General features: G+C 37.4%; 2 protein-coding genes across 4 annotated transcripts; both read left to right on the top strand.

Moving 5' to 3' along the window:
- Positions 1-609: 609 nt before the first annotated feature.
- On the top strand, positions 610-2,729 carry LOC112575183. 2 transcript variants are annotated; one of them, XR_003101576.1, is made up of 3 exons: positions 610-1,063; positions 1,513-1,856; positions 2,026-2,729. XR_003101576.1 is itself a non-coding variant. In XM_025256851.1 (2 exons), exons 1-2 carry the CDS (start codon positions 1,772-1,774, stop codon positions 2,424-2,426), a joined length of 486 nt encoding a protein of 161 aa, XP_025112636.1. In that variant the 5' UTR covers positions 610-1,771; the 3' UTR covers positions 2,427-2,729. The 2 variants fall into 2 exon arrangements, 1 of the variants encoding a protein (XP_025112636.1); XM_025256851.1 differs by having other exon boundaries at positions 610-1,856.
- Positions 2,730-4,036: 1,307 nt separating this feature from the next.
- On the top strand, positions 4,037-11,847 carry LOC112575159. Of its 2 annotated transcripts, XM_025256793.1 has the most exons (15): positions 4,037-4,055; positions 4,208-4,299; positions 4,704-4,967; positions 5,267-5,398; positions 5,807-6,007; positions 6,219-6,353; positions 6,622-6,822; positions 7,145-7,250; positions 7,611-7,677; positions 7,993-8,655; positions 9,253-9,458; positions 9,626-10,099; positions 10,324-10,419; positions 10,613-10,956; positions 11,134-11,847. In XM_025256793.1, the coding sequence occupies exons 3-15, from the start codon at positions 4,898-4,900 to the stop codon at positions 11,529-11,531; spliced, it is 3,093 nt and encodes a 1,030-aa protein (XP_025112578.1). In that variant the 5' UTR covers positions 4,037-4,055; positions 4,208-4,299; positions 4,704-4,897; the 3' UTR covers positions 11,532-11,847. The 2 variants fall into 2 exon arrangements, with proteins under 2 accessions (XP_025112578.1, XP_025112579.1); XM_025256794.1 differs by lacking the exon at positions 4,037-4,055 and having other exon boundaries at positions 4,209-4,299; positions 4,707-4,967.
- Positions 11,848-12,316: the final 469 nt, after the last annotated feature.

Below are 12,316 nucleotides of genomic sequence, written 5' to 3'. Positions count from 1 at the left end.
CTTCTAAAAATGCTTATCACACATTGTGTGTTTTTCAGAGTTTGCGCGAGTGTGTAATGTGAAGGCCACTGACGACCCACTGCATCTGTGTCTTTGCGCAAATCATCTGTCAAACCCTTGCACTCTATGGGACATCGACACCAGTGTGATTGAGTCATCTGAGAATGTGGGATAGGTTATGAATCAATCTGATGCTGACCTGAAAATGACCGATGACTTGTATCGAAACATGATAGCGAGGTAAGGAATTATGTCATGCACGGCTTTAGAATTGTTCATTGTGTAGTGCAGTTGCAGGTCTTCTTCGGATAGGAAGCTTTAATTGTAGAAGTTTCCTCAACTCAGTCAGTCTCATATATACACCGGAATTCTTAAAATGAAGCGGAAAAGTAATCTAATTTTATCGAGTGATATACGGAATAAAGACAAGGACCCCATAGTTTTATACATGTTTTGTGTTTTTAGGTTTTGTGACCGGCTACTCAGTCCACCTACAACTGATGGACGAGACTGTCCTGCAGCCAAGACTCTGGCAGACGCCGTGACCCTGACAGGAGACCTGTACGAGCGACTGACTCTGTACCGGATATGAATAGAGATGTAAGAAGAAAGTTGTTTCTTGTTGGTCTACCCAACACCGGCAAGACACGAATGTTGACACTGGCTGGCAAACAATGGATAGAAAGTGGCCATCACCTGTACATTTTAGTCAGTATTTGTACAAGAAGGGACTTCATGTCCTCATTTTCCAAAACATCCAACCATACGACTGCGACAAAAGATATAGATGAGACTTCACGACCCTTTGTCACCCAAGTAATCTGTAATTTCAATATCAAGAAGGAAATGAAGGAAATTCTGGACATGTTAACAACACAGGGCAAAAAGAAATATACCACTGCGTGTGATTGCAAGTGAAGTGGACTTAGGGGGGTAAGTATGATTGTCTTGTTAGTATACGGCTTAAACACATTTTTGACACCTACCTTCTAAACATTTTATCAATACAGGACAAAAAGAATATACCACTGTGTGTGATTGCAAGTGAAGTTGATTTCGGGGGGTAAGTATGGAGGTCTAGTTAGTCGATGTCTTAAACACATTTTTACGCCCACTCCATACTGTATTTGCAAACACTTTCAAGATTTTCATAATAATGATTCTACATAAGAAAAAAAAACAGGGCTTCACAAACTCCACGTTTTCACCTTTGTTTAATTCTACCAATGCATTTGTGCATTATATAACACAACAAAATGCTATTTCGTCTTCTAAGAAAATACACTATGTGGACAAAGTGGTAGAGAAGAGGCAGAAAGAGAATAAAAGAGAAACTGATCAACAGACAAAGAGAAAGAGCTGGAAAATAAGATATAGATGTTCAACGAAGATCTCGCTAGAAAATTGTGTCTATACTTACAACTAAAATATACTCATGAATATATTTTGACTATTTTTAAGTGCATAAAAGCTAAGTAAACATGCATTTGGCTTTTCTTATTTGTCTTGCAGAAAATATTTTAAAACATTTGTAGAAAGTCTAAGTCGCCAACATCCAAATCTTGTATTGTGGGCTACAATCAGCACTAGTCAGAATGTACCCAATGGATGGAAGGTACAGACCTTCACTCGGGCTCTCACCTGTCCACCTGCAGTGGTTAGAGAAGCTTAACGTGCAGGAGCTGATTATTTCATACCTGAGGCTGAAATCAAACCACGTGACTGCCTGACTCCTACAGACGGCCCACAAGTGAAGTATATTTATCATGAGATGGACTCCACGGGTTACCACGACTGTTCTCTGTGTAGCAGGAAGGTGGCCGATTTTCTCAACAACCATTTTCCTACTAAAAGAAGTAAGTTGGGTTGTTATCTTTGCTTAAAATTTACTTTTCTCGTTTTATAAGACACCCTGATAAAATTTGAGTGAGAAACATAAACTGCCAATGGTAAGTAGATAACATCAAAAATGTATAAATTATTAAAACAAACCTATGTAAATATTCTATTTTATATCTCTTTTAGACAAAACAGCTTCCCCAGATGATACCACCCAAGCAACAACATCATCTTTAACACGAGTACAACATGAATCACCTACCTTGAAGGGATCTTCCAATCTTCAAGACAAAGACATTTTAGTGATATTTGAAAACGACAAACTTGATTACTCATACTTGCAGGAACTAAAGAAAGTAGGTTTTCAAGTACAGCCTCGAGAGGTTAAGAATGAAAAAGAAGTCGTGAAAGAAGAAACTGATTGTGTCTGCTACATGCATGTTGATCGTTTCCGCAAATTTAGACTAAGACGTAAAATCGTGGTGTACGTGGAAAGTCTGTCACCTCCTGAAAAAGTTTCCAACAAATGGCGGGGCATCACGTGCTGCGTGGCACAGCTGATCGTCGTGAAATGGAAAAGTACATAATTTTCTTGCTCTTCGTACAGCTTTATCTGTTTTTTTCTTTCCACTTTACACACATGTTCATTTATTCAACTTGCACTACATCTTTCAATTCTACGTGTATTAAAGTTCTTTTCAATGCTCAACCAGCTGCTTAAAATAAATTGCAAAATAATCAACATAAATGTTTTTACAATAAGTACTTTAATTGTTAAAATGTGTGTATGCTCTAATATACAAGATAAACCTGTGTATACGCGCATGAGTTTAAGTAAATTCTTTCATAAATATGTATGTTTATGAAAATAAAAATGCCAAATAATTTAATATTGTTCCTGGTTCATGGCTTTGAGAGTGATATTTCTGGTCAATTCTAATAACTCCTCAACTTTTCTTAGAGGGGCAAGTACCACTTACCAAACGAGCTAAAACAATAACAATAGCAATAAGAATAATCCTTAACATCCTTCACTTAGAGATCTCTTTGCTTCAGAGTTTGACATATCTCCTTCCATTTCGGCACAACACCTCTGTGCCCTTGTCAAAGGGAAAAAAACCTCACCGCCTTCTGGATATCATACAAGTCACAGGCGAAGACAACCAGGATAGAAAAACGTTTGCTTGACATGATTCCTGGACGAAAGTTTCCCTCGATAAAAATACCAGCCACGCCTCTACCACCTAGTTGTCGACTTTCTTTCACAACGGTTTCGATTAAATGGCAGCGTCACGTGTTTGCAACCAGGTGCACTGTGCCTGCTACACTATTGTATTCTCGGGAGAAACAAGGGTTACAGGCTAAGACACCTGAAATAAAAGAGGGCTGATGCGCAACATCCATATAGAAGATCGTCCAGGAAAAGGGCAGCAGGTAGCAAAGCCTCTGTGTTCGCCGCACGGTCATGACTGTACCCGTTATTCCAGCCAAGGAACCTGCGTTTTAGCAGCTTGCTGCAGTGGAGCCTAAGCCTGTCGTACAGAATGAACAACACTTAAGTTATGAAGATAACGATTGAAACGTTGAATGTCCGCCGGTAACGTGTTTATGTGAACTAATAGTCATTAGCTTTAGCATGTAAAATGTTAACTTCTGTGAATTAATAATTGGAATTGTTATATATATTCCACGTTTTCACTGAGGCTCTACTTCAGAAATACGTTTGAAAGGCAGATTTGAGCGGGATGAAACACAGGAATGTTTTCACACAAGAAAACATATATTTCTGAAATGTAAAGCAATTCATTGCCGTTGAAATACTTTTAAAGCTAAATTAAAATAAATTTTTCATAAAAATTTTTTTTATTGTTTTGTAAATTGCTACTAAATAGAAAAGAAGTTTGAACTAATGGTCAAGGAAAAAATACATATATATATATATATGACACTGTTTTGCGTAGAGACCTTAGCCTCCCACTAGCCTCGGTAACAACTCTACCAAGCGATTCCTAGGGGTGGGTGTACAAGAAGATAAACATGCGTCACAACAAGATAAAAGTTGAAAATACAATCATGTCTTAAGTGACTTTTCGTGTCACTGTTAACAATTATGTACTAGAAATAAAAATCAAAGTGTTTTAAGCAATTCTCGACTGGGCTATCATGTGACTTGCACGTGACCGGGGAGACCTTAAATAGTAACACACCATACCAAGGTGAAGTGGATTAAGCCACTTATCGGCTTTTAATACACTTGAAGGTCCTTCTTAGCAAGTACTAGGAGTTTTTACTAGATCGCCACTGAACAAAAATAAAGCCGTAACGATAAAAGATTAATAATCTTTCCTTTTATTTCATTTTTCTGTAGGTTTGCTCCGTCTATTAATAGCGAGGTGACTCGACGTCATGTGACAGGAGCACAAAAATGGCTGATACCCACTTATTAACAGGCTTATGCAGGTAAAACTAGAATTAATCATTAAGACTATAGTGTATACGTGTAATATCTATCTTACTGTGTGTTTGCATATGTTGACATGCATACGAAAGTGTTGGGTGCTTGGAAGCTGGTGACTAACTGTTCATGCGGTAGAGGCAGGCTGTACGTGTCTGTATGTGTCTGTATTACTCACTATGTCTGTACATGTACAATAGGTGTATTTTATGCTTATCGTTTTATGTGTCACATCCGTATTTGCTTGTTCAAACTATATAATAATGTGTGAAAAGGAAGGTAGACCTTTTGTATGTTTATAAGATTTGACACGTATTTAAGAAAACATCTCAGTCTTATGTTGTTTTTCTTTTTAAACGATGACCCTCAGGCTAATGCTAAGTATATACCCTCGGTTTCTCCGTTTCAGTAGACTATAAGGTTGCAGTATCAGCAATGGTCAGATGTAACAAAGAAAGATAAGAGGACAAATGACAGCGCAATACTAGTCTGAGTGCACGCAGCGAGAAATTACCTACATAACAGTCTCCACTCCACTCGTGATATACCCTTGTACCCAGACTGAGGATAGTTTTATGCAGAACAAGAACCTTTCTCCTTCAAATGGATTCGTTTGCCCTGAAGTTCTTCCTCTTCTTGTGTTGCCTGTGTTTTTTGCGAGCTTCAACAAAAGGTTAGTAATTTTACGAGAACTGATCTTGTATATGAAATGTGCCAAATTATAACCGTAAAATACAGCTTTATTGAAGTTTTCTACTTTAATGAAGATTAACGGATATCGGAACTTAAAATTTGTTGTGGAGTTTCTGCGTTATTTTCTAGTTATTTTTTTTATTTGTTGTAGTATTGAAATCTGTTTGATTTTTTTTTAAATGATAAAATGACTCTAGATGAGAAAGAAAAGACGATCACGCATGTTTTATAGTTTGCTTTACTGGATGTAAGGCCTTTCTCAAACATAACTTATTTCAGAAATGGGCAGATGCGACGCCCCGCCTGTTGATTATCTTCAGGATGCTGTCCTGACCTGTAACTTTCCCGAAGATCTTAGTGTCAGCAAGAAAGGTTTCTCAGTCTATCACTACTTTAACCCTGAAAATCCAGGTGAGAAAACTTAGCTAAGAAATAATACTTGTCTTCAGTATTAGTTGTTGTTTTACGTTTCGTATGTTTCTTGTTAACAAAGTTCCTGATGTTTGGTTTCAAGCTACCTGGTTAACCAGTGTTTTCGCTCGCTATTGATCACTTACAGGTAATTTTATGTATAATTTTTATTTCGAGAGGTTTCTCATCTACTTTTCAAATTAAGCAGTTTATTATTCATAAGACAACCTTATTGAAAAAAAATTAATTTGAACACCTTTATGAAATACGCAAAACGCTATTGTAAATAACATAGAAGACATTTCAATAAAGAGAGCTACTCGAGTGATTTGGCCCCTGAATGGGATGTGCTTCCTACATATATAAGTATATATATATACCAACACAATGCATTCATGCTTTCCACAGATGCTGTTTTAGATTGTTGGTGGCTTGGAGATGGTCTGGAATGTCACATAAAATCAGGTTTCGAGTACGACAAGATAGTCAGCCGCACTCTCAATATTACAATCCGTCACGTGACCTCTGCACGTACAGGTACATACGGGTGTCAAGTGGACGGCTATGGCACTAGCGACCTGGGACAATGTCAGCTGAACTTAACACTGGGTAAGTCTCTATAATCTTAGGGTTATAATTAGCAATAATTGCATAAATTATGATAATTACATTTATCTTATCATACTTTGTTATATAGACTTAAGCATGCTGTGTATTCTTCAATGTGACACTTAAAATGATTAAAGCAATTATATCTTTTGCATTTTTTGTTGGAATAAGGATAAAGAAACATATATCATATGGTTTTATCTGTTTACAGGTGAAAACAACACGTGTAATGTCTCAAATGTGCCTAATGATTCCCAAATCACTCTGACCTGTTTCTTTAACGAAAATGTTCAGACGACCCAAAACAATTTTTCTGTCTTCAGACACAATGGCCAAGAGAAACTAGGTAAGAGAATCATGCGCACTCATAAATTCTCATGCGCAAGAGAACACGTACATATGCACATGTAGACCGTTCATCATACTAAGGGACTAGAAAAGGCTATTGAAAACTACACGATGTTTTTGTGGAAATGCATTGTATTTTGATGAGGATGTTCTTTGTCTGTTGATCGTAATTTCAAGACATTAATGGTACCGGAAAATTCCGATTAAATATTATGAAAGATGGTTAACTGCTCTTACTACAACGATTTCTTGTTTGTATGTAACAGAGATTTTACATTGTTGGTGGGTAGAAGGCAAACCAAAGTGTCAGGTTGATGGTGATTACCTGTATGATTACAAGGTGTCCACGTATCTCATCATCAAGAGTCAAAAGATTACAAAAGTGAAAAAATTAACCTACTCATGCAGGCACGCGGGCTCCACACTACAGCAACAGGCAAAGTGTTCACTTGAAATCTCTAAGGAAGGTTTGAGACGCAAAATTTCTCTCGTATTAAGTGATGACAACTCCGTCTTGTTCGTAGGAATCATCGATGACTTCTTGCCTAACTTTATGTCTCTAAAATGTCTCTCTTTCTGAGAAAAATAATAACGATTCTAATAATTAAGAAAATTGTCGAATTCATTGACACCTGAGCAATTACAGTAAATTTAAAATCCGAAACACAAGGAACGTGAAAAAAGCGTTTTTAAGCAATATTTCTAAAACAAGTGTTTATTTTTTACTCTATTGTAGATTAAGTATTTTTTACTTTCTTTTTTGTTTCTAAATTTAACAAACTTTTTAAGTTTCGGAAAAAGACATTTCAACTCATCTGGCCATAGGCCTGCCCCTGGCCTTGACTGTAGTGATAGCAGCAATTATTGTCATCGTAATTCTACTGAGACGCAACAAGTAAGCCTCGGGTATTTAAAATAACTTCTTGTAAGGAATATTATAAGCAGCAGTGTGACATTAGCTTTGTGTTTAGGGATGCCTTTTGGTATTATCATTTCACTATAGCAACAAAACTTTATTACACATTGCAATGTGATTAGTGACTTGGGCAGAGTTTCTTTGTCAAACTATTAAATATTTTTGTTCTAGGAGTGTTATAATCTCTTCTGTGGGGAGTAACATATGGGCAGAAATTGCTGTAAAGTCTTTTTCTCTCTGGTCTCTTATGTCAATAATGTGCCATTGCCTGTTGTAGGCAGACAGTAAGTAGGCTTTGATTGTCTCTCTCCACTCTTACCTACACTTTATCTTCAACAGTTGCATCATTGGACAAAGAAAAACGCGAACATCTGTGGACGATGAGCACCACCCTATGATAAAAAAAGTTAGTTATTATACAAAAAAAATTAAAACGTCTAATTTAAATGTATATTGAAAATAAAGGTACATGTACCACACATGACTCTTAAGAAGAGGTGTAAGCAGAAAGTAACACAGTCTGTGTGGGGCACCACAAAAAGATAGTATTTATTCCTCTTCCACCCTGTATCTGTAAGATTATTTTACCAGTCCAAAAATTACTGTGTGCTTTACTTAATTGTTTATTATATCAAGATATAAAAATTTCTTCTGCAATTGCTTCGAAGTTTCCAAGTTAGCCTGTTATACTTTAAAGAAACTAAAATAAATGTATTTTCAGGAAAGCAATGAAGAATTAACGACAAGAACGTTCCAAGAATATTTAGTGAAAAACATCGAAGAAATGTACCCGGATACCCTTGATTCCTTTTATTTTGTGCCTCCAGTTTACTTCAACAAACTTCGATATGAAACACAAACAATAGCTGGTCAAGTCGTGTACGTCCCACAACCTCCTGACCTGAGTGACGTCAGACACGACCGAACCATGCAGCACGTGCTGCACTGCTTACGTCACATGGCGGAACACTATAAGGAGGACATGTTTGTCTTGTCACAGTTTAAGTATGAAGATTATTTGAACAAGCCAGGCAATAACTTTGCAAACCATGGCTTACCTGTTCCTGCTCGGTTTGAAGGCAAGACAAACGTCGACTGTTTTGACATTCTCATTATACATCGACGTTTCGGGGTGTTGATTGGGATCGTCAAGTCTCCCAGCGATAGAGATGACGGAAGTGAGGACTATGAGCGGAAAATACATAACATGTTAGTCAGTGAGGTGTGTGAAGCAGTTACTCAAGTGAAATACGCAAAGAGCATGATGGAACACCTGATGTCAGATCAGAAACACAAACCTGCAGTTCAAATGGGCTTGATGTTTCCCAACGTTACCTTGTCGTCTCTACAACGAGTTCTCGGCAACCACAGTAAGGTCACTCAGGTAGGTTACACACTAATAATGTCAACTCTTTTCTAGCTTCTTTAAGTTTTAATAGATTTTCTAGTTTTGCATTATCAAGAGTCAAGATAAATATTAACATCAATGGATCTAGTGTACTGTGTACAGACACATTGAATAAATATTTTCTAACGTTCCTTATCACATTAAAGTTTACGGTGGTTCAACATGGCCTATACAGACCACAGAAGTAGCACCGTCTGCACAAAAAAAAACAAACAATATAGGTATAGAGGGTATTAGACTTGATATATACTTTAAATATTGTTAAAAAGAAGGTTAGACAAAAAAATCCTTTAAATATTGCTAATACTTTTTAATGATATTTATTTAAAATTATTAGCTCTTAGACTTACCTGAATCAAGCAATCAGTATTGAGTAGTATCAAGACCACTAAAGGTGAATAACAGTTTATATGCATCTTAAGGCGATCCTGCACCGATTGTGAAAAAAAGGTCCCCTGTAAAGAAACCTTGTTTCCAAAAAAAATTATAACCACAGTTATCCGGGTTAGGGAAAAAAACATCATAATCTGGTGTACCTCCTTAAAAACATTTTTACACTTTGTTTGTTTTAAGAGTTTGCGCGAGTGTGTGAATGTGAAGCCCACTGACGACCCCACTCAATTGTGTCTTTGCGCAAATCATCTGTCGAACCCTTGCGCTCCATGGGACATCGACACCAGTGTGATGAGTCATCTGAGGAAATGGTGGGACAGGTTAATGAATCAATCTGATGCTGACCCCAAAATGACTGATGAAATGTATCTAAACATGATAGCGAGGTAAGGAATTTGTCATGCACGGATTGTAGAATTGTTCAGTGTAGTGTTGCAGGGTCTTAATTGTAGACATCACATCTAATAAACTATAAAGAATGTGCGGAAAAGTATCTAATAGTTCGAGATATAGGCAAGGACTTGTACTTTTATAAATGTTTTTGCGTTCTTAGGTTTTGTGGACCGGCTACTCAGTCCACCACCCAACTGATGGACGAGACTGTCCTGCAGCCCAAGACTCTGGCAGACGCCGTGACCCTGACAGGAGACCTGTACGAGCGACTGACTCTGTACCCGAATATGATAGAGATGCTCAGTGAAGAAAAGTTATTTCTTGTTGGTCCACCCAACACCGGCAAGACACGAATGTTGACACTGGCTGGCAAACAATGGGTAGAAAGTGGTCATCACCTGTACATTTTAGTCAGTATTTTCACAAGAAGGGACTTCATGTCCTCGTTTTCCAAAACATCCAACCATACGCCTGCGACAAAAGATACAGATGAGACTTCACGACCCCTTGTCACGTGTGTACGCTGTCATTTCAATATCAAGAAGGAAATGAAGGAAATTCTTGACATGTTAACAACACAGGACAAAAAGAATATACCACTGTGTGTGATAGCAAGTGAAGTTGATTTCGGGGGGTAAGTATGGAGGTCTAGTTAGTCGATGTCTTAAAACATTTTTACGCCTACTCCATACTGTATTTGCAAACACTTTCAAGATTTTCACAATCGTGTTTCTCCATAAGAAAATTAAAAAAACCAAACAAATAGGGCTTTATAAACTCCACATTTTAACCTTTGTTTAATTATACTAATGCACTTGTGGATTATGTAACGCAACAAAATGCTATTTCGTCTTCTAGGAAAATACACTATGTGGACAAAGTGGTAGAGAAGGGGCAGAAAGAGAATAAAAGAGAAACTGACCAACAGACAAAGAGAAAGAGCTGGAAAATAAGGTATAGATATTCAACGAAAATCTCGCTAGAAAATTGTCTATATACTTACAACTGCGCAAAAAATTAACAATTTAATAGATTTTTAGTCCTGGAGAAGTAAAATTCAAAATATACTCATGAATATATTTTGACTCATTTTATGTGCATAAAAGCTAAGTAAAAATGCATTTGGCTTTTCTTATTTGTCTTGCAGAAAATATTTTAAAACATTTGTAGAAAGTCTAAGTCGCCAAAATCCAAATCTTGTATTGTGGGCAACAAGTAGCACTAGTCAGGATGTACCCGAAGGCTGGAAGGTACAGACCTTCACTCGGGCTCTCACCTGTCCGCCTGCAGTGGTCAGAGAAGCTTCACGTGCAGGAGCTGATTATTTCATACCTGAGGCTGAAATCAAACCACGTGACTGCCTGACTCCTACAGACGGCCCACAAGTCAAATATATTTACCACAAGATGGACTCCACTGGTTACCACGACTGTTCTCTGTGTGGCAGGAAAGTGGCTGACTTTCTCAACAAGCATCTTGTTACTAAAAGCAGTAAGTGGGATTGTTGTCTTTGCTGAAAATTTACTTTACACATTTTTTAAGACAATCCCCGAAGAAAATTGAGTGAGAAACATAAACTCCCAATGATACAATGATAAGAAGATATAAAAAAACTTTACATTTTTGAAACAAACCTACGTAAATATCTTGTTTTTTTTACTCTTTTAGACAAAACAGCTTTTCCGGATGATATCACCGAAGCAACAACCTCGACTTTAACACGAGTACAACATGAATCGCGTACCTTGAAGGCATCTTCTATTCTTCAAGACAAAGACATTTTAGTGATATTTGAAAACGACAAAAACGAATACTCATTCTTGAGGGAACTAACGAAAGTAGGTTTCCAAGTACAGCCTCTAGAGGTTGTGAATGACAAAGAAGTCGTGAGAGAAGAGGATTGTGTCTGCTCCATGCATGTTGATCGTTGCCGTAAATTCAGACAAAGACGTAAAATCGTTGTGTACGTGGAAGGTCGGTCACCACCTGAAGATGTTTCCAACAAATGGCGGGGCATCACGTCCTGCATGGCACAGCTGATCGTCGTGCGATGGACAACTACATGATCGCCTTTTTCTTTCTACAACTCAATATGTTTCTCTCGTTTCACTATTCAGAAATGGTGATAATACTAATCTGCACCACATGTTTTAATTTGAGGTCTGCTAAAATTGTTTTCAATGCTCCAGTACCTGATTAAAATAAACAGTAACATAACCGGGAATTTCTTTTAGACATAAATACTTTAATCATTTGTGAATACTCTATCATACATGATAAACCTGTGTGCTTGGTGTGTGTGTGGTGTGTGTAGATGTAAATTCAAGGATAGGATTACATGACTATGTATGTGTTCGCAAATAAAATTTTGAAATAATTTAATAATTTAACATCGTTCTTGGTGCATGGTCAATTCCAATAATGCTCCAACCTTTCTTAGAGGAGCAAGATAAAGCAATAACAATAAACCCTTACAGTCTTGAATACGAGATCTCTTTGCTTCACATTATTCTTCCATTTCGCCACAACACTTCTGTACACTTTCAAAGACAAAGGCCTCACCGGCTTGTGGATATTATACAAATTATGGGATAAGAGAGACAACCAGGTAAGAAAAAATAAACAATCAGTTGACACTAAATATTTCTTCGATAGAAATACGAGCCATGACGTAACCACCAGGGTTGTCAACCTTTCTGCGCAACGGATTCAATCAAACGGCAAACGTCACGTGATCGGAGACAGGTGCGCTGTCCCTGCTGCATTATGTGCAGTCTCAGGGGAGACAAAGGTTATGGGAGACCCCCGACAGAAAAGCAGGGACTCATTCACTTTAGAATGTAAAATGTTT

Source organism: Pomacea canaliculata, linkage group LG11 (assembly GCF_003073045.1).
Source record: "Pomacea canaliculata isolate SZHN2017 linkage group LG11, ASM307304v1, whole genome shotgun sequence".
NCBI classification, from domain to species: domain Eukaryota; kingdom Metazoa; phylum Mollusca; class Gastropoda; order Architaenioglossa; family Ampullariidae; genus Pomacea; species Pomacea canaliculata.
The sequence above is the reverse complement of the archived record's forward strand: the minus strand, read 5'-3'. Positions and strand labels throughout refer to the sequence as shown.